Source organism: Panonychus citri, unplaced genomic scaffold (assembly GCF_014898815.1).
Source record: "Panonychus citri isolate SS breed McGregor unplaced genomic scaffold, ASM1489881v1 Contig00102, whole genome shotgun sequence".
In the NCBI taxonomy this organism is placed as follows: Eukaryota; Metazoa; Arthropoda; class Arachnida; order Trombidiformes; family Tetranychidae; genus Panonychus; species Panonychus citri.
In genome coordinates this window covers 578,095-604,230 of record NW_026515507.1, presented here as the reverse complement: position 1 = coordinate 604,230, position 26,136 = coordinate 578,095, and the positions used below count along the sequence as shown (strand labels likewise).

At 31.3% G+C, this 26,136-nt stretch overlaps 5 protein-coding genes across 5 annotated transcripts; 3 read left to right on the top strand and 2 right to left on the bottom strand.

The window, feature by feature from the left end:
* Positions 1-1,422: 1,422 nt before the first annotated feature.
* Positions 1,423-4,103, bottom strand: LOC128388763 (cytochrome P450 4V2-like). The gene is made up of 4 exons (XM_053348218.1): positions 3,674-4,103; positions 3,465-3,583; positions 2,637-3,306; positions 1,423-2,563 (listed from the first exon to the last, which is right to left on the bottom strand). Exons 1-4 carry the CDS (start codon positions 3,879-3,881, stop codon positions 2,031-2,033), a joined length of 1,530 nt encoding a protein of 509 aa, XP_053204193.1. The 5' UTR covers positions 3,882-4,103; the 3' UTR covers positions 1,423-2,030.
* A 1,850-nt stretch (positions 4,104-5,953) lies between these two features.
* On the bottom strand, positions 5,954-15,422 carry LOC128388743 (Bardet-Biedl syndrome 4 protein homolog). Its single transcript, XM_053348199.1, has 2 exons — positions 13,671-15,422; positions 5,954-7,149 (listed from the first exon to the last, which is right to left on the bottom strand). The coding sequence occupies exons 1-2, from the start codon at positions 14,366-14,368 to the stop codon at positions 6,318-6,320; spliced, it is 1,530 nt and encodes a 509-aa protein (XP_053204174.1). The 5' UTR covers positions 14,369-15,422; the 3' UTR covers positions 5,954-6,317.
* Positions 7,205-9,338, top strand: LOC128388744 (uncharacterized). The gene is made up of 4 exons (XM_053348200.1): positions 7,205-8,164; positions 8,227-8,349; positions 8,419-8,502; positions 8,583-9,338. Exons 1-4 carry the CDS (start codon positions 7,517-7,519, stop codon positions 9,177-9,179), a joined length of 1,452 nt encoding a protein of 483 aa, XP_053204175.1. The 5' UTR covers positions 7,205-7,516; the 3' UTR covers positions 9,180-9,338.
* LOC128388747 (degenerin mec-10-like) lies at positions 9,346-10,098 on the top strand. The gene is made up of 4 exons (XM_053348203.1): positions 9,346-9,496; positions 9,571-9,649; positions 9,739-9,834; positions 9,916-10,098. The coding sequence occupies exons 1-4, from the start codon at positions 9,346-9,348 to the stop codon at positions 10,016-10,018; spliced, it is 429 nt and encodes a 142-aa protein (XP_053204178.1). The 3' UTR covers positions 10,019-10,098.
* On the top strand, positions 11,036-26,028 carry LOC128388742 (filamin-A-like). Its single transcript, XM_053348198.1, has 22 exons — positions 11,036-11,498; positions 17,477-17,769; positions 17,866-18,006; positions 18,093-18,260; positions 18,332-18,478; positions 18,553-18,774; positions 18,861-19,034; positions 19,138-19,284; positions 19,454-19,534; positions 21,525-21,662; positions 21,728-21,901; positions 21,990-22,103; positions 22,195-22,413; positions 22,486-22,899; positions 22,972-23,115; positions 23,203-23,649; positions 23,716-23,862; positions 23,929-24,036; positions 24,129-24,419; positions 24,519-24,695; positions 24,791-25,108; positions 25,191-26,028. The coding sequence occupies exons 2-22, from the start codon at positions 17,562-17,564 to the stop codon at positions 25,733-25,735; spliced, it is 4,524 nt and encodes a 1,507-aa protein (XP_053204173.1). The 5' UTR covers positions 11,036-11,498; positions 17,477-17,561; the 3' UTR covers positions 25,736-26,028.
* Positions 26,029-26,136: the final 108 nt, after the last annotated feature.

Below are 26,136 nucleotides of genomic sequence, written 5' to 3'. Positions count from 1 at the left end.
ACAAGTAAAAATCTCGAAAAATAATTTGCCAATGAATTCGAGATCGAAAGAGATTAAGAGCAAGTACCATCATCTGAAGATGAGCGATATTATCGATATTTTGGTGTCGATTTTTATCGATACAAGAAAAAGAATATCGATTAATAATTTCTCTGCCTTTCTACTTTTTCTTTTCGCCATATTATTTTTGAAGATTTTTTTGACCGATTTTTCAAAGCTTTTCTTTTTCTCTTACTTTTTTCTCTGTCTTTTTCTCTTTCGCTAAATATCGATAAGATCGATATTTAAAATCTGAGTATCGATATCGTTCGATGATATTTTTTTCAAATAGCGCCCATCATCAAACAGAATTACGTTTCATTTCCGTTTAATCATACAGGATGAAATTAAGATCATCTGAAAAATCGCTTTATCGTCAAATGGATATTCGAAAGCTATTAGAGCTCAATGGTTTATTCGTATGAAATCGTCGATTGAGTAGATAAAACTTTGATTTCAATCAGTTGACAGAATTTCACATTGTTATAATACTATCGCATGTGTCTTTATAATGAGATCAATAGATTAGAAGATTAGAAGTCTAGAAGATTTGAACATTCAACTGATCAGAAAAGATTTTATTTTGCTAATAGAAAGTTTAACCAACTGGGTAAAGTGAGAATCTGAACGATTTGTCAATCGTTGATTTGATTCAATTAGAATAATGTTCAGTCACTTAGTTGAACTGTTCAGAAAGTCAATCTCTTTTCTTTCTTAAAAAACCCCATATGATACGGTAAAAGCTCTCGAACGTCACTACCGTTGAGTTGAGGCTACATTTTCCTGTGAATTGATTCTACCTTTGTTAGAGAGACGAAGTATATCAAAGAAATATTAGATGAAATCGAAACAAGAATTATGGTCAATTACCTTTAATTCATAATCAATTAGATAATCATATTTACTTAGTATACTACAGGGCGTTTACGCTAATTAAACAGATTTGTTTTCGGAATAACTCGTGAACTAAGATTCGCACAAACAAATGGACTACACCGGTGGACTTGTCGTGTCTTAGGGTTTACTTTGACACCAAGTTCGAAATTTAAATTCGGCAGGCCAGAATTCCGTTCCAAAATTCGATTTTAAGACAAACGATAAATTTTTCGGTATGAACAAAGACTGAATATCTAGCAAAAACATTTTTATCAGTTTTGACCTTTTGGTTGTCGGAATTCTGGCCTGCCGAATTTAAATTTCGAACTTGGTGTCAAAGTAAACCCTAAGACACGACAAGTCCACCGGTGTAGTCCATTTGTTTGTGCGAATCTTAGTTCACGAGTTATTCCGAAAACAAATCTGTTTAATTAGCGTAAACGCCCTGTATAGTAAAAGTTTTCTGGTATTAAAAATAAAAAGTAAAAAAGTGTTGGTTCGATGGACAAATGAATTTAATTGAGGAAAATAAATCTAACGTTATTTTATTAACGGTTTTTGACAATTCGCACAGGTAGTGACAAAAATTAACAGATTAAACAATCAAGATTAGAAAAATCAATGAGTAAATCATCTAAGTCTTATCACTGGTGATAAAGATTATCAATTGATTTTCGTAGATAAGTTGTGCGAATGATTAAAAATTCAACTTCGACTCGATTCGAAACTCATTTTTCACGACTGTATAATCAGGATTGAATAGTAAACACAACTAGTTAATGATACTAAAAGTAATTGTAATTTCCAAGAATCGTGATTAAATGATATTTTAATGACTCTACATTTTTTGTTTGATTGTCAATGATGTTTTTTTTCATACTTTGATTTTTCATTTCCAACAATTAATTATTATTATAATAATATTAATATTATGAATTGAAATCTTGAAAAAAGGATAAGACTTCGTAACGATTTTTGTTACCTGGTTTATTTTTTACTAAATAAATTGACCAATAAGTTTTGTATTTAATGAATTGAACGGCAAAAATAAGAGAGAATATATTTTCTTATTAATTACTTAAAAGATGATTATGGATTTAATTAAGATAAATCGATCAGTTGGTTCGTTTACGAAGCATGATTTCCAATGGGCTTGAAGGCTTTAAAGTGAAATCCATTTCGAAAGAAACTTCTTCGAGTTTCTTAGCTGAGAAAATTTTATATTTTCTTATCAAATGAATAAGAAAAATTTTCATTTCGATTAATGCAAATCGAGACCCGGTACAAGCTCTTGGTATTACTCCGAAAGGTATATAAGCTCCTTTGGGAATGTTTGGTAAATTTGATGGATCGAAACGCTCAGGATCATATTGAGTTGGATCAGGATAAATTCGAGGATCTCGATGGACATTAAAAATATTACATATTAATATTGATCCTTTTGGCAAATTGTAACCATTTATCTCAATTGGTTCCTCCAGTTCTCTTGCTATCAAAGGTACAGCAGGATAAAGTCTCATTGATTCTTTGAGACACTTGTCAAGATACTCGCAATGTTTAACCCTTTCAATATCATTAACCGATTCGTTTTCTCCAAACATCGATGAAATCTCTTGGTACACTTTTTCTTGGATATCGGGGTAGTTTCCTTTAAACGAAATGGAGCAAACAAAAGAAACAATTTCAAATCTTATTCGTAGAATGAAATTCGTTTTTCTTACCCAAAATGAACATCAACGTGTTAAGAGTTAAGGCCGAGCTATCATGTCCAGCGGATACTGCGGTCAACAGCTCTTCGTTGATTCCTTCTAAATCGATTTTTCCTTTGTTAGATGTGAGCAACATTTTGACGAAATTGAAAGAAGATGAATCCGATTGACCAGACTTATCGCTCTCATTCAAAATTTCCTCATTCCTTATGATACAATCGTCAAGAAATTTGTACACTCTGGCCATCATTTTGACGGTTTTTCTACCTGCTTTGGTTACATTGAAAATCCAATCGAACCATAAAGGTGGATTGCATATTCTTGCCATCGTGTTCGTTTCCATTAGGTGCATAGTCTTGTTAAGAAAATTTTTCTCTTCTTGTTCTTTTTCTATCGGTACACCTGCGGTGGCATTGAGAATAATGTTACCTGTTGATGAATGAAGTTTTTCGACGAGTGTTAGATATTTTCCCTCTTCGCAGAAATCGTTTCCGTTTATCATTGGAGCAAAAACGCTGTCAGAAATGATAGCAAACTTTTTTGTTTGTTTGCTAACGAAAAAAGGTTCGATCATTTTTCGTCTCATTTTCCATTTTTGTCCAACCGAAGAGATCAAACCCTCTCTGAGTCCGGTGAATTTATAGAAAATGGGTTTATGTATAACATTTTCTCTAACCAGTGCCTGAGAATAAAAAACTAATCCAGTTAGTTTCATTCTAAGCATTGAGCTTTCTTTCCAGTCAAGTTTTTTCGTGGATTATCTACTTAATCTGTGAGGCTAATCTCGTAAATTCAACTAATAATCGTTAGATAATGGATATAATTTTAACCTTCACTCACCTCAATGGCTTTATAATCATGTAGAATCACAATAGGCCACCAACCAAGCCAACCTCCATGTATACCCGATTTGATTTGATGATGAGAAGCATTTTTTGTCATATAAGTGGTCACAGCATCTATTGAATGATTTAACATCAAGAGTAATTGTCGATTTGATTGTCATATTAAATATTATTGTAATAAAACAAATCTATAAGTAAACTTACCTGAAGAAAATTTCTGATCCCATATAGCAGGTATGAAGTGAAGTAAATCGCCCAATAGGAATGTACAATTAGGATCCTTTGGAAGTTTTAAGAAACAGTTATAATATTTAATGAAATTCACAAGTTTTTTTATCACAAGCACAATTAACATAGTTACAATTAAATCGATGAAAAGTTTATAAGTGAAATTCATCTCACCATAAAGCATGATGATATTTTTCTCGTACGTTTCACTCTCAGAGTTCAGAGCGAGGATATGAGTTTGACTGACAAAATGAAGGAAGGCAAACAAATGAACACAACTCGAATGGTAATCATTTCCAATATCGTCATTATTATTACCTCAGGAAAAAGATTCTTTATAGATAGGATTGTTTTTCCACGATGAATTCACCCATCTAGGCAAATGATTTAATGTAAAAATACATCTAAATATGAGATGAATTGAAATATACTTTATCTAATGATCATCGCTAATTCGTTTACCTTAATTGTTCAAGATTGAAGGTCTAAAACAATATTGAATATTTACGATTGTTTTAATGATACAGTCCTTTCAACATGATTTTCTTTACAATCGAATGGAACTTTTTACAAAAAAGTTAGTTGAAACGATTAAGAATTAGATAAGATCAACTCGAATCGATCAACTCGATCAGTTGAAGGTTTAAAAACAAGCGGCTTTTTGGGTCTATTTTTTTAGAAAAGGGTCCATTTGATTCTTTCGATAGTCCCATAAAGGTTGCAGGTCATTCATTAGGTGTCTACTACTTTTTTCATTTTGAGACATTTCTAAAGCCGAAAAACGAAATATTAAATAGGAAATCGAACCTTTAGTTCGTATTTATCCATAACGACCTCAAAGTGAAATTTGCCTGATTGACATAAAGAACAAATTAGATAATAGTTAGTCATTTTTGTCTATTAGAAATACATTGAATAAGCATTCGAACAATTCCAAGTTTTCAATAAGTTTCGATAGTTATTAAACTCGAAAAATGACCGCAATGGCCATAATCAATTCGGTAGCATTACAATAAGATGAAAAATTAATATTACCAGCTGGTCAAAGCTAGCGGTTCCTGTAATTCAATTTGTGAGTAACTGTAAATTATTCAATTGAAAAAAACAAGGAGAATTAAGCTGATCGCCGAAGTTGATTTGGACCTGTTGTAATTATTTTAATTTAATCATTTATTATTATTCAACCACTAGAATTGTGGTCAACTACCTTTAAATCATAATTAAACAATGGTCAAAGTTTTTATACGTTATGGAAAAAGTAAATAATATTGATTCAATGTCATTGAATCACAAGTAATTTACTTATGCTCATAGCATAAGTTTAAATCAATAGAAAACATAATTTAATCATCTTTTTTGAATAGGAGAACAATTAGTGAATTATTACTATATACTAGGGAAGTAATTTTCCACTGAACAATCACAATTAATGCTCATAAGATGGACACAAAATGCTAATATACATAAATGCTTTCATATCATCATTTAAAATAGTAAACACAATAACCTTATTATTGTAGTTGATGATTATAAAAGTAAATGTGATTTCCAAGATTAACGATCAAATGATATTTCAATGAATAATTACATCTACATCATGTAAATCTTTTACTTGGCGATTCGATAATGTTTTTCATATTTAGACAGCTCATTTTAAGCAATTAATTAATAAATCGAAATCTTGATAAATGGATGAGATAATATAGCGATTTTTGTTACTTGGTTTATTTAGCTTTTTTGAATTCGTGTTTGATGATTGTTAGGATAATCTACATGTTTATTATGTTGTTAATTAAGATAAATCGATCAGTTGGTTCGTTTACGAAGCATGATTTCCAATGAGCTTGAAGGCTTTAAAGTGAAATCCATTTCGAAAGAAACTTCTTCGAGTTTCTTAGCTGAGACAATTTTCTGTTTTCTTATCAAATGCAAAAGAAAAATTTTCATTTCGATACAAGCTCTTGGTGCTATACCGAAAGGTATATAAGCTTCTTTAGGAATATTTGGTAAATTTGATGGATCGAAACGCTCAGGACCATATTGAGTTGGATTTGGATAAATTCGAGGATCTCGATGGACATTAAAAATATTGATTTAATAAAGAAAACAAAATAATCTACCGATTGATGTAGTCAATTTATTCTGGCCAAACTAAATAAAGTTTACTTTAGTTTGCCATGAAACTTTGGTCGAAAAACTCGTTTAACTAGAAAAATATAAGATCTGGAGAGAATAAAAATCAAACCGAACTGCATCTCATTTATCGTTCTATTATCGTGCAAATTTAATAGAAAATCGGAGTTGGGGTCAGAAATGGAACAAATTTTTCTATTCCTAACTTTTTATCCATAAAACCCTTCATCAAAATAATTATTATTAACAGGCTATTTAATCATCACTAATAAGTTCGAGCGTCAACCAAAGGTTCGCCGTTCGAATTCATAGTTCTAAATCAATGTTTTGATAACTGAGTCTGTTCAAGTTGATTGGAAAAGTTTTTTTTGGTAATAGTTGAATTCAGAATATCAGAATTGAAATTTATTTAGTTGTATCATGTTCGGTAACGTATTTGGATACACGAAAACTTAATATTTTAGGATAATTCATTAGCACAAATTATTCAACTAACCACTGACTCTATTTCGTCTTTTCTTGCCCAGGCCATATGAGAGTTAATATTAAGCAATGTTGACAATTTAGTAGCCGTTGACATGAAAGTTTCTTCAAACTCATTTAATGATCCACTTGAATTGTTACTCGAATTGGTGTTTCCCTGTTGCTGTAGTTGCTTTTTGTTTAACCAAAACTGTTCCAATGTCATCAGAAGCTCCATGATCATGTCTTTACATTCACCTTGATCTTTATTGTAAAGATAAACAGCATAATTAATCAATGGAATCGGAGAAAAATTAACCATTCGCTCCAAATTCTTTGTAGCGGTTATATGAGCCTGTCGAGCATTTATATCATCGCTTAACGATTCAAGACAAACACCAAGCAACGAGAAGATAACATTTGATGTCGACGATTTAGCAAGAGCACAAGAGGTTTTAAAGAAATGAAAACCACTGGCAAATTGTCGCAATTGTAATGATATTAATCCAAGATTATAATTAATCCGATGATCCAATGGATTAAGGTAGATAGCTCTTTTCAAGCAACTGACCGCCGCTACATATTTCTTTCTCGCAGCAAAGCAAAGAGCAACATTATTCCAGATACTCGGTGATTCATAACATTCGGACAGTTTATACTTGTAAAGAGCACCTTCGATATCTCCACGAGTTTCCTGTAAAATTGAACCAACGGCCAGAGATAGATCGAGATTTCCTCTTAAATTCATCGTCATTTGATTTAATTGAATGAACTTTTCGATTCCTTTTGACCTCATATCACTTTCCATCAATAGTTGTCCCAAACGTATTGCAACCGGAATAGAGTCTGGTGATATTCTGGATACATAAAACAATAGAAGAAGAGAAATTGATTGAAAAATTTAATCAAATTAAGAAAATTACTGGTAAGAGATTGATTGTAAAAAATCAATCGGCAGTCAAATCAGAACAATATAACCAACAGATTAATAGATTAGTGGATTTGAACTTTCAGCTTCAAATATTGTAAATTAATCAATAAACTCTAATCAATCTAATGGATTTGAGATTGAATTTGTTCATTTAAACATTGAAATGATCAGAAAATGAAAAAGTTTTGCAATTTGTACAATTAGATTTGATTTTGCCAATAGAGAGTTTAATCAACTGAGTAAAGTGAGAATCTAAATGATTTGTTAATCGTTGATTTGATTCAATTGTGATAATGTTCAGTCACTTAGTTGAACTGTTCAGAAATTCAACTATCCCTGGATTTCCGGTTCTTTTTTCACTTGAATCTAAATCACGACAATACTTGTGGATACTTGTGGTCATTGTTTTTCTTGGATTAACTACAAATTCACTAATCACAATAGTCCAAGAGTTTTTAACTTTCCCAATCATAGTCAATGTACTTGTTGCCGATAGTCGAGTGTTACCTTTTCCAGCGGTAACGATTTGTAATCTTAATCCGGTTCATCGATCGCGATTTTGTTCATATCAAGATGTGACGATTAACAAACCAGTCGACGTTGAAAGTATTCTATGTGCTAATCTGGATAAAATGTTGGACCTTTGTGAGATCTCAAGTTTTTTAAATGATCTACTCGATCAGGGTCGAGAAATTTGTCTACCTCAGACCATCAAGCGTCGACCAATCGTCCGACCTTTACGTCCAATAAATTTCACTCGTCCCATTGATAGATTTAACTTTGGTCAATCGAATCGTAAGTTGAACAGTTCATCGTCGATCCCAAGGCGACGGATACCTCGAGGTCTTTCACTCAGGGAATTCATTCAAGGTTTTCGTATGTTCATCTCGGGTGATGTTATTGGCCTTTTTAATTCGACTGGACTATTAACTGGACTCGGTGTAAGTCTAATTCTTCATGATAATTACATTACATTAACGGTTATTAATTTAATACAATTCAGCAGGAATCTGGTTCTTTTATCGATACAGCGGTTATTCAATTCGCCAAGATTTATGGGATTAACATCAAGTCGAGTGAGGATCTGATTCCAGCCTTGTTTTTGAAAGGATTTGCGGATATAACGGTAAATTTTAATGTAATACTTTCGGTGAAGAAAAATAACTAATCGTTCGTTAAACTTATCCAATGAAAGGGTTGTCGATTTGGATCAGTTTATAGATCAAATGGTTCGATCGCACTAGAGGCCACTCTTCGTAATATAACTGACCTCATATTGGTGAGTAAATGTATTGTGTTGGTATTACTTTAATAGCCGATCCATTTTGACTCAAAGTTCGTAATGTTTATTATGTCCAGAATTCGGGCTGTATCTGGAAACTTCCGAGGCTTTTTAGCCTTTTCCAAAATTCATCCGAACGTCTACTCAATGGCCTTTCCTCTTGCACAGCTCCTTGGGTCAGATCAGTTCTCAGGGTTAACAGTTCATCTTCCGATGATAAAGATTTTGACCAAACAGAATCTCCTTGGTATATCTTATTGGATCTACTTCAATCTTGGTTGGCCGATTTAAGTCGTAACCATTTATCAGTTGCTCGACACTTAGGCCATCAATCGAATGATCTAATCATGAGTTGTCATTTTGCGGGTAAAAAATGTTATCCAACTGAATTTGATTCAATATTTTCCAGTTCTTATGGAAACTGTTACACTTACAATATGGCTGATTCACTTTCATCGATTATTAAATCAACAAAACAATCAATCAATTCTGATCAAAAGCTATCTGGTTTTACTGGACCCAAGTTTGGTCTTGAATTGGTTTTAAACCTCGAAGTTGACCAGTACATGCCGACATCGAGGGAAACTGGAGCTAAGATTGTGATTCACGATAGATCGCAAAAAGCTGATCCCGATCAAGATGCTGTCCATGTGCCTCCAGGTAACAATAAATAACAAGTCCAATCAAATGATCTAATTGCCAAGTAATTTATCATTTTCTAATCAATTAGGTGTAGTCACCTATGTAGGAATTCAATTGATTAATATCACTCGACTTCCAGCTCCATATCGAGATCAATGTTCAGACGATTGGCTCGATGATTGGGTCAAAGACTGGGCGATGTCCATTGACCATGGACCTTATACTTCACAGTTTTGTCTAAAATTGTGCCTTCAAACGTACACATTGACCAAATGCGATTGCTGGACAGTTTCCGCTCCACCGCCCAACAATTCAACTCGCAAACAATGTAACTTACGACGGAATCCAGGTCAATTAATAACAATCAAACTAAATCACCTCAATTGATTTAACTTTAATTTTCCAATTCTTTTACTCTTCCAGGTCAAGCTCAATGTGTTGAGCGAGTTCGAGAAAATTATTACGCTGGCGAATTGATCTGCAACTGTCCACCTCGATGCAAGTAAGTTTCTCGACCGATTGATGATCGAAATAATCAAATTAATAAATTCTTATTCTATTCAATCAATTTAATTTTGTTCTACTTCGAAGTGAAAAAGTTTACGAAAAGTTCATTTCCACTGGAATCGAAGCTGCTCAATGTTCAGCTTTATCATCGGGTGTCGAAGATTCATCGGTAGATCACAAGTAAACAGAAAAATGTTCTAATCGTTGAGATTAAATTCGAAGACAATTAACATCTAATAGTTAATCAATTTTGTTTCGCAGGGAAAACATCGCCAAGGTGATCATTTATTACCAAACATTGAGCTTCACTGAAATAACTCAAGACGTTAAATACACGGTAAGTCTCAATTTCGAAGTTAATTAACTTAATTAACTTTAATTTCTTTCAAGTGGTCAAGTATCATTGGTGCGATCGGTGGTATTCTTGGCGTTTACCTGGGATTTAGTTTGATTACAATTTACGAATTTTTTGAAATTCTAATTGTTTCTTGTATTCGGCAAATGATTCCTAACAAAACTTTCACTTCTAAAATTAAGACTCGAGTAAATTGACGATTTAATCTTTTGTCAACAATTAAACTGATAGTAGAAGAAGAAAAGTGATTAAAGAAATAATGATCATTGACCAATGTCCGAAATTTAGTTTCCAAATTAACTAAATAATCAAAGAAATTGACAAAATCTCATCTTCAAGTTAAAATGTGACAACAACCATCAAGTTTTCAATGGTTATGATTGTAATCATCTAATAAATTGGAAATTTTTTCACAATTGTAAACAATTTACTTGATTTCTTTTAATCAATTGCTCATTTTAAGGTCAAATCAATTGTACCTGACACCGAAAATGATTACAATTTCAATTGTATGTCGACAATTTGTTTTTTTTTCTTGATGATGTTTACCCTTTTTCTGGTTTGGGTTTTGTATGAGGGAACGGATTAGATGAATAATCAAGATTAGAATGAGAGAGAGATTAATTCTTAATTTATCTGTCAAGTTAATTTAGTTCGTAAACATGATGATCATCGGTTGATCAACAAACTTAATCACGATAACCTCTTTTTTCACTTGCAATAGTATTAGACTGATTGATAGAAACAAAAGAGAGTAAAAGATAAACGTAATTAAATTGTTTCTAATTATTGATGAGACGATAATCAAAGATGATCACTAAAGAGAAGCAAAAGAAAGGGAGACAACAATTAACACCAAGATAATTATTAAAGATAATTACTAATCGAGTTAAATTGTGAACAACAAAACAAAAACAAAACCAAAAGAAAACTGAAAATTGAAAGAGAAAAATTTTCTATATGTAAACATTAACGTCGTTGTTGTTGTTGTTGTTTACAAACTCACCCAAAGATTGGGAAGCAATTTAATTGTTCCCTGGTCAGTTGTCTAATCCATTGGCCTGTTAATTTAGTGACCACCGTTGATTAACTAATTAACTGATTTGATTGCCTGAAGAGGGCATAAGTTGATTTAATAACAATTCAGTTGAATGTGTGAGCTGTTGGTTGGAAAACAACAAAATACCAAACCGGTTAAACAGAAACCAAAGTCACATCAACAAGTCAACTGGTAACTTTTTGTTTTCTCCTTCACTTTGATTACAATTATTGTGGATAATTCAACAATTGATTTAATTGTGATTAACACCATTAATCTTCTAATCAACATACGGATATTAAAACTGTTAAATTTGGATTAACAATCAAAACCAAAAGTGATCTTCATTGGGATAATATTTTTCTTTCCATAGTTGTTTGTTGTTGTTGTTGTTTTCTGTTGTCACCTTAGTGTCTTAATATTCAATTTGGTTTCATCTTACAACTTGAGGTAAGTTTTGTCAACCTTTTTTATTTTTTGATTGTGTTTACTATTTTGATTGTTTTAATTAACTTGTTGTGTGAAAATTAATCAATCCTATCTAGTTGATTAATCTACTGACCCAGTGTTTTCTTGGCTATTTGTCTCTCCTCTGTGTCTATTCACCTTGACTTGTATTCATAACAATGGATCGTTTGAAATTTCTTGACAACAATTGTGTTCTAATTGACTTACTTGTCTTGATTTTGTCATTTACTTTCACAATTATTGTTAACTAATCAAATAATTTACTGTATTCAATGTTATTCGGTAATTAAGATTAATTGTTGAAGCAAAGAAATGTTTCAAATCATCTCTTTCCTGTGTCACAATTTTGTTTCAATCCAAAACAAACAAATGAGTTACAATTTTGGGTTTTCTTGTATTTTCAATGAAATTAATTCATTTGGAAACAAAATTATTCATTCATATTAATTGTAACTGACAAACTGTTGATTAGTGATTCTAATACGGGATGAAATGATAATCATCTCATGTGATTGTTCAGAATTTTAAATGAGCGGAATTGACAAAAATTTCCAATCTATTGGTTGATGTTTATGTTTTTTTTTGTCGCTTTCAAACCATTTGGATTAACTTTCCAATCATTTAACAATTAATACATTGGTGATGATTAATTCTTTCACCAACTAATCATCATCATCATCACAATTGTCTTTCTAATTGTTTTACACTCTTAAAGTGTGCCCATTGAATCAAGGTAAGTGTCCATCTAATTACCTTGTACTGGTTTCTTTCATCAACTTGCCCTTTCCTCCCTTAAGAAAATGTTGTTTACTTGTGCTAAATGGTTTCCATGTTAAGCTATTCGGAGAGAGATGAATATTATCTTCTCTTTCTTTCTTTCTTTCTCAGAACTTTTTTTGTTGCTTTTCTTGTGAAAGAAAACTCAGTAATCATGAGGATTGATGATGATGAAAAAAAGAGATGTTGTTTTCAAGTGTAAAAGAGAACATACAAAAGTCCTAAATGATGAAGAGAAAAAGATGAAACTCTAAAAATTGAAAAGAAAGAGATGAAAGGAATGATGATGACGATGAAGATGAAGATGAAGATGATGACCATTGAAGAGAAATCATCTCAAATCTCTCTCTCTCTCTTTCTTTCTTTCTTTCTTTTCCTCTTTCTTTTCATCTTCAATGACGGAACTAGATTAACCTGAAACTGCAGTTTGCCTGAAGGTAAATTGGGTAAGATGAGAATAGAGAGCAAAGTAACCGAAAGATGAAGATGATGATTAAAGGGGAAACCAGAGGATGTTGCGTATTAATTTTTATCATCATCATCATCAAAATAATTAGTAAATTGTGATTACCTTTAGATAGAGAGATTTTAGTGATGAGGATGAAGAAATCGATTCATTTTCATGTTCATCTTTCCATCTTTCTGATTATTTTTATCATGTCCTAACACTGAGCGTTAATTGTTTGGCCTGAAGAGTTTATCAATTGTAACCAGTCTCCAACAATTAAGCCAAAATCAGTCAGCTTAGTTTTTTTTTACTTGCGTTGATTGTTTACCTTTTTCTTAAAGGTTAATTCAGATTCTTCATTTCAACCTGGTTTCAATGGATTCAATTTCAAGTCTAATCTTGCAACAATTAATATCAACAATCAACCATGATACTCACATATATTTTTATAAATGATTAATTTAAATAATTGTTAACATAATCAAGATGTTGAGGAGATTATTTTTAAAAAGTAACTGTTTTTTTTTCTTGCTTTAATATTATAATAGTAAATATTTTATTCTAATTATATTTTTTAAGGTTAACCTAATGATGATGATGGTCACGATAAGATGAAAGTTGAATTTGTTATGGTCATCGTTTAGATTAATCCATTTTCTGATGATTTTGATGGTTTGTAATAAGATGATTAACTTAAATTAGACTATTAATCGTGGGAACTACGAAAACATCACAATATATGTATAAAGAGAGAGAGAGAGAGAGAGAGAGAGAGAGAGAGAGATGGACATTAGAGTGAATGGTCAGCTCATGATTACAATGAATCTGTTGACAGGTAAAGGATAAGGAGAGTTAATCAATTTCACCCATTTTTTATTGTTCTTTTTGTAATACCTTAGATAATTAAGATAGTTAAGTAATTAACTTACTCAGTTGCTCTTCTTAGGACAAAAATGGCCGATTTGGTGTCACCTTCGATCGTGTGACATTGAGCCAACAATAGGAAAGGTTCAACTGTATTAGCATTTTGAAGTGAATGTTGATACGCATCTTTGGCGAGTGAAATATTACCTGAATGGAGATAACAATTGCCCAAGATTAACCATAACTGCCAATCGTTTTGTGCCATTTGCAGGCCAGTTTCACGAATCACTTCGGACACCTCCGTGTGTCTACCAAGAAGAAGTAAACATCTAATAACCGCTTTAATATAGTAAACATTTGACAAAGATTTAATATGATTAAAGAAGGATAAAGCTTCCTTTACATTTCCTTTATCTCGTAGGGAGATTAACCCTTTCAGGTACCAAGAGTATTCTGATGAACAATCAATCCGATTAATTTGTTCACAACAATAATTATATTCACCACGAACATAATGTAAATGTAATAACCAATTGTAACTTTCTTTGGATCGTAATTCATTACTTGGTGGTTTAACTGTGGTCATTATTGAACTGGACATTCCACTTGATTTAGCTGAAGGTGGAATCATCTTGCTATTATTATTATTATTATGAATACACTCACTTTCACTTACAATCAATTGAAGATTATCTTGATCACTTTTACTATTTTCATCAATACCATTTAGTTGATTGTTAACATCGTAATCACTTGTGTCCATATTAATGTCCACTCTTTTGATTTAATCTTATTTTCACTTCCCCAATTCCCAATTTATCATCATCACATTTGAATATAATACTAATTTTCTCATTCATACAATTGTAAACACAATTGTCTCTCTCTGTTGTTTATTATTATTATATTATTGTTGTCATTAGATTTCATGAATTACTTTTTGTTGACAATGTTAACTTTGTTTTGAATCTCATGGTCACCATGGGAAACTGAACCAGAACTATTATCCATCCACCCTCTGAAAATGATCAACAAGCAATGATGATGATGAGAGATCATTTTTTAACTCTATCATGATGATTATCTTCGTCTTAATTATGATTATAAGATAATCATCTCTTCACATGTGAATCTATTTTATGTGAACACAATCAACCATTATCATTAACAAGCTTACCCTTGGATTGTTACACTTAATCAAGATTCACACTCACACACACACAATCATGATTATTATGAATACACAATTAGCTTCTCAATAGTAATAACAAAAATCTTAATCATTGTCACCTTAATCATTAATTTCTGCTTATAATTTGAATCACAATCAGGAAATAAGGTAACTTATTGGTGAAAAAAACATCCAACAATCTTATCAATCATACATTTATATTAATTGCTGTAATAATCATCACAATTTAATCATAATTTGTTTAAAAAAAAGGAGATTAACTATTCTGACCCACTTATTATCATCTTTTTTTCTCGTTAACTATTACAATCAAATGCTCCTTTGTTTACAATTAACTGGTAATAGTGATTCATTAATAGCTGATAATTTAACGCTTCTCAATTTATTACAATTAATATTTACTATTACAGGTCAATCAGACTTAATTGTGATTGTGAGTAAGAATAAAAAAAACGATTGATACTAAATCAAATAATACTACATAACAATCAATTGTAAATTGTAATAATATAGCTAATTTTGTCTGTTGTGATAAAAAGTGTTCAAGTTAATCATGAATCAATTGAATCATTAATTTAAATTAATATCATGCATGTAAGATTTTTCATCATAATCATCATCAACTCATTATGATTAATTTTGATTGTTATTACTTTTACTTTGTCTTGATTTGTGTGTGTATGTGTGTTTAGTTTGATAATATTACTACAATTAACTTGAACAATCAATGATCAACACAATAAGGTTGTGTATTAATACGTATTTTTTTCACATCAACTTAAATTGTAATTGAAAAATGTTTGATTGTATTTTCATATTTTCATCAGCAATTTACTGAATTGTTTCAATTACTTTATAATTTTCATCAACAATTTATTTATCATGATGATTATCATTATAAACATGATAACTTTATTTTCATCTCTCATTGAATTGAATTAATATCATGCTGGGAATTGAATTTGATTGTTATGATTAGTGATTGATGTTTAAATTTTGTTTCACAATTAACTAATCATAATATATATCTTGATAACAATCAAGAAAAGTAACTTGATTACCATAATTATAATTAACTTTTTTCTGAGCTTTTTTTTCTTGCTAAATCATGAATTTGATTAATAATTAGTCAAGTTAATTAAAAAAAACGTTATGAATAATAATGATAATTGATCAGATTAGAAAATTTAATTATTCGGATAATTTTAATTGTTTGATCAGTTGATTAACTTTTCAATTCTAAGTTACCAACAATTAAATGGTCATTTGATTGTAAGTCTCTTGAAACTTTCTAACAATTAATTGTTTTCAATTAAATTTGGTTCCATCTGAACAACTATTTAGGTTTAATTTGGTTATTATAAATAAGATCAATTTCAATTAACTGTTAATTGTTTGAATTATAATTAGCTGGCTAACTAATTTAAAGAAATAATTAGATAACAATTAGCTTGTGAATCTTTTTCTTTGATCGTTGTGATTAAAACTTTTGATTCATTAACAATTAAATTAACCTTTAAACAGTCAATAATTTATTTTGATTGTTTGATTAAAACTGAGACCAATTTAATTAAATTGAATTGAATAGGAAAATCAAAATCAAATGCTCAACATTGATTATCAGTTTTCTTAATACAATCAGCTAATTGTCAGCTTTAACAAAATGCTTTTGATTACAATTAACTGTCAATTGTTGATTAAATCCAAATCTATCAAATTTTGAAATGAATTTCAACAGATTAATCTTAATTGTGAATTGATTGTTGCAATCAAGGTTAATCAATGTTACCAATATTTGATAATTTTATTTTCTAATGACTCTAATCTAATTTAATCACATTAACTTTAATCACTTGAGTAAGTTAATTGAATTTAAATTGTAAATTATTACATTGTTTTGTCAACCAATTAATACACTATAAACTAGTGTGACAATTTACTTGATTGTTAATAATCAACTAATCATAATTTTCATTTCATTAGTGGTTACAATTGTTTACTCAAGCAAAAATGGTTATTCAACAATTAACATCAATCATAAACTTAATCACAATTAACATACAGAGCGATGATTATTGTAAATTGTATTTAAGTTGGCAAAAAATTTCTGTTACAATTCATCCGATTGTCACAATTAACTTAATTGTCTGCTCAAAATTTAATCACTTTCCATTCACTTGCCAATATATTATCATTATGATCAATCATGTTTACAATTAAGGAGTCTATTTTTTGGATACAATTAGTTGATTTAATTGGTAAATTATAGATTTTATTTATCCATAACAATTAAACTAATCATCAATTGTCCATTAAATTGTTACCCATAATGATTAACAGTTATATAATTGTCAAGTCATTGATCAGTTAACACCTAATTTAATTATAATAACACCTTAATCATTGTCAACATAACTTTAAATTGTTAATTATGGTGATGATGACAGTTCATGTAATCATAACAATTAAATGAAAACCTTGAATTGTTGAAGGTGAACAGGAATGATTAATAAATTTCATCAACATTTAAATCACAATTGTAAAAATTACATTCAATCAAACAATCAAAACAGTAACCATTTCAACAATTAACCTTCACAATCAAAATTAAACTTGAATTAAAGTGAAAAAACATGAATAGAATTAAAATTTTTCTTTCCCTTTCTCATTTTCCAATAGAAATTGTTTGATTTAATCAAAGTGAACACAATTACAATTCTTACACAATTTAACTTAATCAATATCCTTTCTCTCATGGTCAGCAATGGTCAGTGCTGATATGGAGAAAGTAAGTGTCACCGGGTCAGCATTGGTTTATGCTCCGGTTAATCAATTGGCCACTTTAATTGTTCACAATGTTACAAACGAGACTGACCTAATTGTAACAATTAAAGGTCCTAATGGTTCAGTTGTGCCCAAAATATCAAAAAATGATGTTGGAGCTCAAATTGATTTCTTGCCAAACTTTACAGGTAATTATTACGATTACGAAAATACGATAACAATCAATTGTGATTCTAAATGTATATTTATCTAAATTGTTACAACAATTAACTCTAAATTTTCAGGGGAACATCATATTGATATTAAATACAAAGGAAATCCAATCAATGGATCGCCATTTGCTACAAAAATTTACGATATTAAACAAATTAAGGTGAAAGAGATGCCAAAAGAGATTCTGATTGGAAAACCAGTAACATTTATCGGTAATTAGTTAATTTTATACTGATTGCATCCATTGAGATGGTCAAACTAATCCAATTGTTATCTTGTTATTGTTTTGATTGATTAGTTGAAGCTAAAAATGCTGGACCAGGAAATCTCGAGATAATAATAAATAACGGGAATGTGCCGTCGACACCTCAAGCATTGGGCTCAAGTCAATATGCCATAACTTTTTTACCCAAAGAGGTTGAAAATCATCAAATTGATATAAGATTTAATGGTGAACTTGTCCAAGGTTAGTAACTGAATTATCTTAATTGTGTTGATTGTGTCGTCTAATTTTTCTGTCTGTTTTTGATTATCCAGGAGCACCATTCATTTGCTCAGTGTTAGATCTGTCCAAAATTGTCGTTCAAAAGGATGGACTTGATAAAGTTCCGGTCAATTCATTGGTTTCATTTTTCATTGAATCTAACGGGACTCGATTGACTGACCAACAGGTATCAATAACAGGTAAATGTTGATAATAGTTTTTGTTGTTTCATTGACATTAACTAATTACTATTTTTCATGTTTTTCCTTCACAGGTCCAGCCAGTAAAGTAATTAAATTTGATTTAATTGAGGAAGGATCAACTGGTTATAAAGTTTCATTCATCCCAACTGAACTTGGTGACCATATGATTGATATTAAATTGGGTGGAGAATCGGTTCTATCATGTCCATTCCTGGTTCGTGTTTATGATGCTAAAAGGGTCAAAGTTACCGAACCATCAGCTGGTGAAATTGGGAAATTATTATCATTCTCAAGTAATTAATATCTTAATCTTGATTAGTTGATTTTTACATCGAAAATTTTAATTCTTTTTTTCTCCTCAATTTTTGGTTAACTTTAGTCGACGCTAGTCAAGCTGGTGCTGGTAATTTGGAGATAATTGTTACAGTTAATGGTCGATATGTTCACAATTACGTGATTAAAGAGGGAAATGCCAAATTTCGTGTCAATTTCAAACCCATGGAACCCGATGTTCACATGGTTAATGTCAAATTCAATGGTGAATCAGTGCCAGGTACAAATTTAACCACGAAAACAATTGAAAACAAATCATGATAATAATATTTACTTTTTTTGTCGAATCATTTTTCCCATGGTCAATTTCAAATGTCCACCAGGGAGTCCTTTCATGGTCAGAGTTATTGACAGTTCACAATCAGTTATACTTGGTGATGCTCTGAGAATGGCTTCATTGACCAAAGGAATTGACTTTACCATTGAAAATAAAAATGATCGTATTCAAGATTGTATTGTTCATGTAACATGTAAGTTGATTACTTTTTTTCGGCTCCATTAACTAACTGTTGGATGTCCATTTCTAAACAATCGGTCAGTTAGTTGGGGGTCACTTGCATCTTCATCTTCATCTTCATCATCTTTCATTTTTCTTCTTGTCTTTTGATTGATTATCTCTCTCTCTCTCTCTATTTTAAGGTGATAATGGTAAAAAAATGGCCGCTGATGTTAAGAAGCTCAAAGGATCCTTTAGGGTCAACTTTGTACCAATTGAGATCGGTAAGAGAGTAACTTTTATCATCTTCATCATCTTAATCTTAATAAGACTTAAATCATCATCATCATATTATTAATTACGATTGCAATTTAGTAAATCACATCCCCATGCATCTGAGAAATTGAAACTATTGAAACTTTTTTTTTCTTTCAATCAAATTTTCTTCCGTTCAATTTCAATCTAATCATATTTAGATTAATGTTTGATTCTAAATTATTTACAAGCATTAATTTAGTGTTAAAGCAACAATTTAATCAGAAAAAGTCAATGTAACTCAATTAACAGTACATTGACCGGAAAGTAACCCAACATACCTTAAAACTGGTTTTCCGGTTTCCATGTTTATCTCCCTGAAACCTTTCATCATCCTCATCATCATCAGCATCATTTTAATCACTTGATAGTTCTGTAATTGCTTGTTAGTTAATTCACTTTGATTTACAAGATCAATAATTTAAATACATTATTTGATTGGTAGATACATTTTTTGATTCAATCGGATTAAATTGTTTTGTGATTTAATCTTTCATCAAGGACACACTGATTTAGATTATATCAAATTGGGTCAAGTTTATCGTGATCATCAATTAGACATGGAAATTGATTGTTATTAACCTTCCTACTCAATTTGTAGATTCATTTTTCAACAATAACAACATGAATTCATTGAGATTAATGATTAGTAAAGTTTTACTTTCACAATTTAACCCATATGATTACAATTCACTAATCATTATTTACCTACAACTGACAATTTATTTTTTAAAATTGACAATTTATTAATTGTCAATGAAAAGCAACTCAAATAAGGATTGATTTCATTGATTGAACTGTTGGAAAATTATTGTTTGTTGTTTTTTTCTCAATTTTCTCAACAATTTATCAATTGCTGACAATTACTTCCGCTTGATAAATTGTTGTTAGTACAATGTTGTTATTGTTAATTCCTAATCGTAACAATTGATTTAATTGTTGACCTTTTTTCTCACATACATATAAATACTAATTCATTTTAACTCAAATTGTAACAATTTAATATATCATATTAATAAATCATTGAATCATATTTAGTGATTGTTATTATATTATTATTGTATTAGGTGGTAAACAATTAACCAATGAGGAAAAATAAACAACGTTAATTGTTACTGATTATGTTTACATTGTAAATGTAAATAACCTGTTATTAGTTAACAATTAACTATTAATTTTCTGTGGACAATTAAAAAGTTGATCATGAATTCAATGTAATCATTGATTGAACAACAGACAATTTTTTTTACACAATTTAAAATGACTGATTAAATTTAATTGTTGTTAATATTTGAACATATATATCATCACGATAATTATTATACTTCAATTTAGACTATTAAAAAGTAAGTTAATAGCTAATTGTTTAGCTCTATTTAACATCAATGATACAATTAGATGATGATGATGGTGAATGAAAAAAAAACTGATCGATACCTTAAACTTGATAAAATTAGTTGATTTAATTGTTGAAAATCGTTAACCATTTGATTCAATTCTTTGTTTAATCATTTCTTGATTTAGCATAACTGTCTTGATTATTATAATTATATATATACGAGTTAATTGTTAGCAGTAATAAGGTCTCGGTGTGGTTAAGTTAATTTGATTGAATAGAAATCAATGATAATCCTGAAGAAACAATTTCTCCTTCATGATAATTTATATTGATTCCTTGTTAATAGATCATCTTTTTCATGGTTCTTTGATTATGATTTGATGATGACAACAATTGAACAGTAATCATGATGATGATTGTGATTGTGAATCCGTTTTTCATTTTGATTGATCAAATTGAACAACAATTTACACCAAACAATCAGTTTGATTGTTTCTCTCAAACTAATAACAAGTCGCATCTTAATACAATAATAATATTGATCTTTACAATTAACTTTTAGTGTCTTTTGATTAAATTGTTTATGTGTGTTTTTTTACGTCTTTAATTAACTTTCACAGGTCCACATGCAATTACAATTATTCTTGATGGTGTTGTAATCAATGGATGTCCATTTAATTGTAACGTTTACGATGTGTCCAAAGTAAAAGTTTCCGGGTTGAATACATTTGATGTTGGAAAACCAGTTACATTTCAAAGTATGAATGAAAATGTTTTAATTGTTCAATTAATTAGTTTGATACTATTTTCATCTTGATTACAGTTGATGCCGTTGAAGCGGGTGAAGGTACTCTGGAAATTCTGGTTACTAACCGGAAAACGGGAATTCGACCTGAAGTTGATATGAAAAGTCGAGGTCTTTATGATGTTACCTTTATACCACAAGAAAAAATATCTCATTATATTAGAATAATTTTCAACGAGGAAGACGTCCCAGGTAATTAAATTGTTTCCACTTATTAGTTGATTTGAGTTAATTTAGTTTACTAATTGTCTTTCGTTTCTCCTTTTTATACTATCAATAGGAAGCCCTTTTAAAATAGAGATGAAAGATTTGATTCCCAAAAATGGACTCGTCGGTTCAAGTAACATCGCGATCATTGATACTATCGATCCAAGTATGGAGGTTAAGGTTGTTGGTAAGTCTTTTAATTGTTCTCGTTATTGTCATTTTAAAATTTTCCACAATTTAATGTATCTTTTTGGTAATTTTCCTTTTCATGATATTAGGTCCACAGAAAACTCCGATCATATCTAAAGTAACTCGCGATTCGTCAACTTTTAAGGTTGAATTTGTGCCTAAAGAGGTTGGACTTCATCGGATCGAACAATTTATCAAAGGAAATTTAGTCGCTGAGAAAACGAGTTTCATTGAGATTTGTGATCCAAGTCGAGTGAAGCTAATTGATGTACAAGATGGAGTAGTTGGTCGAGAACAGATATTCAAAAGTGCGTTGAAATCAATTAGATTTTAACTTGAGAATCAATTGTAACCTTTGATTTTATTTTCGATTTTTTTAGTTGATTGTACTTGGGCGGGTCGTGGTAATTTATCGGTGAACATAAAAACGGCCTCCGATGCCGAGGTGACCCATTGTATCAAAGAGATTTCGACTGGAGTTTTCCTTGTTACTTACACACCCAAAGTGGACTCAGCTCATTATATTGATGTTCGTTACAATGACCATCAAGCACCAGGATGTCCACAAATGGTTGAGATTCGTGATCCAACCAAATCAATTATCGTCCATGGACCAGCACTTAAGTCTTGTGTACCCGAAGAACCAGCGACCTTCCTAATTGAAACCGGTGGATTTGCGGCGGCCAAAAATTTTGACGTACTTGTTACAGATCCAAATGGATCTCCGTTAAATGTTAAATGTTACCAACAAAAAGATGGCTCTTTATTGGCAGAGTTTACTCCTCAGAGAACTGGTAAATTTTCATCAAAGTTCAACACTTGATTGTAACAATTTACTAATTTTCCATGTATTTCTAACTATCAAGGTCCCCATAAAATTGATGTCCTCTATCAAGACGCTAGTATAACTGGATCACCATTTACCAGTGAAGTTTTTGATGCCTCTAAGGTCACTTTACAACGAATCAAATCAACTAATTTCATCGTCAATGAGAAAATATTTTTCACTCGTAAGTTTATCAGCTTAAGATCATAATTTTATATCGTTTTGTGGCTTTAATTTGTTTTTTTTCCTGTCATCTCATTGGGTTAATTAGTTAATCGTAAGGATGCCGGTTATGCTGAGCTCGACTTCACCGTTACAAGTCCACTTGGACGGCATTTACCTATTGAAGTAAAGGGAACTCCCGATGGTGAAGGTGAAATAATTGAATTTATCCCAACGGTTCCTGGAAAATATAAGATCGCCATTACTTTCGGTGGAATTGAAATCCCAGGAAGTCCGGTAACTTTTATCGCCCAAGAAGGAAATTTGCCGATCATTGAAGGAAATGGACTTAAATTAGGTTTCGTTGATCAACTCGTCGAATTTACTATTGATGCAAGAGAATTGAAAGGGATCCCTGAAGTTCGAATCGATGGTCCTGATTCAGAACCGACTGTTGACATGGAAGAAACTAACGGAATGTTCAGAGTCTCTTTTGTTCCAACTGAGGTCGGAATTTTCGATGTTCGAGTTTTGTGGAATCGAAAAGAGCTCCCAGGTAAGATAATCATCAATCTACCCTGGAAAATTTTCCAATTTATCAATAATCTATTTCTTTCCAAAGGTTCACCTTTCCACCCGAAGATATTGAACCTCGATCAGGTTCGTCCGATTGGAGGCTGGGAATCGATTTTCAATTCATCCGATCAAATAATGCTACAATTAAATGAAAAGAAACGCATCTCATTTGATGTAACTGGAGCTGGTCCAGGTAATTAACTGATTAATCAAAATATAAATTAGCTCTTATTGTTAACTGTTACTTTTTCATTCTCAGGTAAATTATCTGGTTTTGTTAAATTTCCCGATGATAAAGTCGAACCCGCTATGATTGAACAAACTGCTCCACACAAGTTTAGATTATCATTAACCCCGAAACTAGAAGGTAATTTAAGTCCTAAAATTTGTCTGATTGATTTGATTAGATTGTATTAGATATTAATATGTAATCAAAACTTTTTGTATTTCCATTTTTAGGTGAATATCAGATTCGTTTGAATTTTGGTGATCATCGATTACCCAAATCACCGTTAATTGCGGTGACCAATTGTATTCGCAATGGTGATGAGTGTGCAACCGTTGTCCTCCGAGGTCAAGGTTTAGCCGGTGCCAGGGTGGGTGAAGAGACACAATTTATCCTGGACGGAACTGATGCCGGTTCGGGGACACCGGAAATCACATTGAATGGTGTCAAAGCCGATATACCAATTAAAGTAACCCAAATAAATGATAGGATATTTAAAGCTACTTACACACCAACAATTCAAGGTAATTAAAAAGAAATACCTGAAATATTAAGAAGGTTAATCAAGTTGAGACAATTTAATTGAAATTTTATTTGATTCTTTTTTTCTGCCTTTCTCTCAGGAACTTATTTGCTCAATGTTTTATGGGCTGGTAAACAGGTCAAAGGTTGTCCATTAAAGGTTTCGATTCTACCTCGTTGTGACGCTTCAAGGGTATTATGTTCAGGAGAAGGACTTAAAGGAGGTGCCATTGATCAAGAAATTAAGGTTTTCATTGATACAAGACGAGCTGGACCTGGTCAGTGATTAGCGATTTGGTCTGATTGGTTTTTCTTTGTAATTGAGTTTTCATGAATTTTTTTTTTCTTCCTTGTTTCTTGTCCTTTTATTCAGGTGATCTTTCGGCTCATTGTATTGGTCCAAATAAAGTGGCCTTTTGTGAATTACTTGACCAAATGGACGGAACCTTTAATTTGTTTGTTAAACCTCAAGAACCTGGTAAACATTCACTGACCATTAAATATGGAGGGGAAAATATCAGAGGAAGTCCATTCACTTTGAAAATCGCTGGTTCTCCGGATGCTTCAAAGGTTCGCGTCCATGGACCGGGTATTGAACACGGAGTTTTACCACTGTACATGAGTAGATTTATCTGTGATACTCGAGGTGCAGGTTATGGTGACCTTACCGTTCAAATACGAGGACCAAGAGGTGAGTTTTTTTCGAGGAAAATTTCTTTCAAATAATCGATAATTCATAATTTTAACTCTTTTCTCTACTTTCTTAACCTTAGGTGCTTTTCGAGCGGACATGCAACGTGTCAATCAAAATGACCGAATAATTTTATGCAAATATGATCCAACGGAGCCTGGTGATTACAATATCGAAGTTAAATATTCAGGGAAACATGTTCCTGGTTCACCATTTGCCGTTATGATATTTGACACTCAAGATGAACTGAATCGTTACAATTCCCGTCAATATGGTGAAATCGGTGGCGGTGGTAATGGTCCAAATGAAAGGGGAGCGGAAGATGTTGGTTTGGTCGTTGGTGGGGGTGGAAAACAAAACAATGGGTTAATCTCCAAGACTAATAAACACAATAATCACAATAATAATCACTCTCATCACCACCCACACCATCATCCCCACCACATACGATCAGCTCATCCAGTGATTCCTGCCCACCTCCCACCACCAACTATTGTACATTCACCTCATTTACCAGGTCATCCTCATCCTCTGCCTCCACCTCCTCCTCCCCACCCGCCGGTTGATTATCATGGTTACAGTATTTATGGACCAACTTCTTGGAGAGGCTCAGCCAACGAGTTATAATCAAATTGCTACAATTTATCATCAATTCAATTTGACAAAGAGCAAAAATTACCAGCATCAATTAATCATCTACAATTAATTTAACTTCGCCATCATCATTTCTCATCATCATCTACATAATTTGTCCTCTTCCACTTTTGCCAATTTAATTTTGTACTTCGCTAACTCTTAATTATTTTAAATTGCTTTCCATTTATCCGGTTTTCCCAACAATTAATCAACAACAATTTGTTTGAAATACTTTTTTAATATATATTATCATTTATATTAAGATTATTATTATTATTATTTAATATTATTGTCATTCCATAATCATTATTATATGTGGGGTTAATTAATTGTCATTAGCCACTTAATTTTTATAAATTACTTGTTAATCAATGAAACAATGAAATCCTGTT

Coding starts and splice junctions, on each gene's coding strand:
- LOC128388763 (XM_053348218.1), bottom strand. CDS start 3,881: ATGCTTTATGGTGAGATGAATTTCACTTATAAACTTTTCATCGATTTA. Junction 3,584..3,673: donor GGATCAGAAATTTTCTTCAG/GTAAGTTTACTT, acceptor ATCATTCAATAG/ATGCTGTGACCACTTATATG. Junction 2,564..2,636: donor CACGTTGATGTTCATTTTGG/GTAAGAAAAACG, acceptor TTTCGTTTAAAG/GAAACTACCCCGATATCCAA.
- LOC128388744 (XM_053348200.1), top strand. CDS start 7,517: ATGTTCAGTCACTTAGTTGAACTGTTCAGAAATTCAACTATCCCTGGA. Junction 8,165..8,226: donor GACTATTAACTGGACTCGGT/GTAAGTCTAATT, acceptor AATACAATTCAG/CAGGAATCTGGTTCTTTTAT. Junction 8,503..8,582: donor ATATAACTGACCTCATATTG/GTGAGTAAATGT, acceptor TATTATGTCCAG/AATTCGGGCTGTATCTGGAA.
- LOC128388747 (XM_053348203.1), top strand. CDS start 9,346: ATGTCCATTGACCATGGACCTTATACTTCACAGTTTTGTCTAAAATTG. Junction 9,497..9,570: donor TAACTTACGACGGAATCCAG/GTCAATTAATAA, acceptor TTACTCTTCCAG/GTCAAGCTCAATGTGTTGAG. Junction 9,650..9,738: donor AACTGTCCACCTCGATGCAA/GTAAGTTTCTCG, acceptor TCTACTTCGAAG/TGAAAAAGTTTACGAAAAGT.
- LOC128388743 (XM_053348199.1), bottom strand. CDS start 14,368: ATGGACACAAGTGATTACGATGTTAACAATCAACTAAATGGTATTGAT. Junction 7,150..13,670: donor GTCCTAAGAAGAGCAACTGA/GTAAGTTAATTA, acceptor TTATGTATCCAG/AATATCACCAGACTCTATTC.
- LOC128388742 (XM_053348198.1), top strand. CDS start 17,562: ATGGTCAGTGCTGATATGGAGAAAGTAAGTGTCACCGGGTCAGCATTG. Junction 18,007..18,092: donor AAAACCAGTAACATTTATCG/GTAATTAGTTAA, acceptor TTGATTGATTAG/TTGAAGCTAAAAATGCTGGA. Junction 18,775..18,860: donor GAAATTATTATCATTCTCAA/GTAATTAATATC, acceptor GGTTAACTTTAG/TCGACGCTAGTCAAGCTGGT.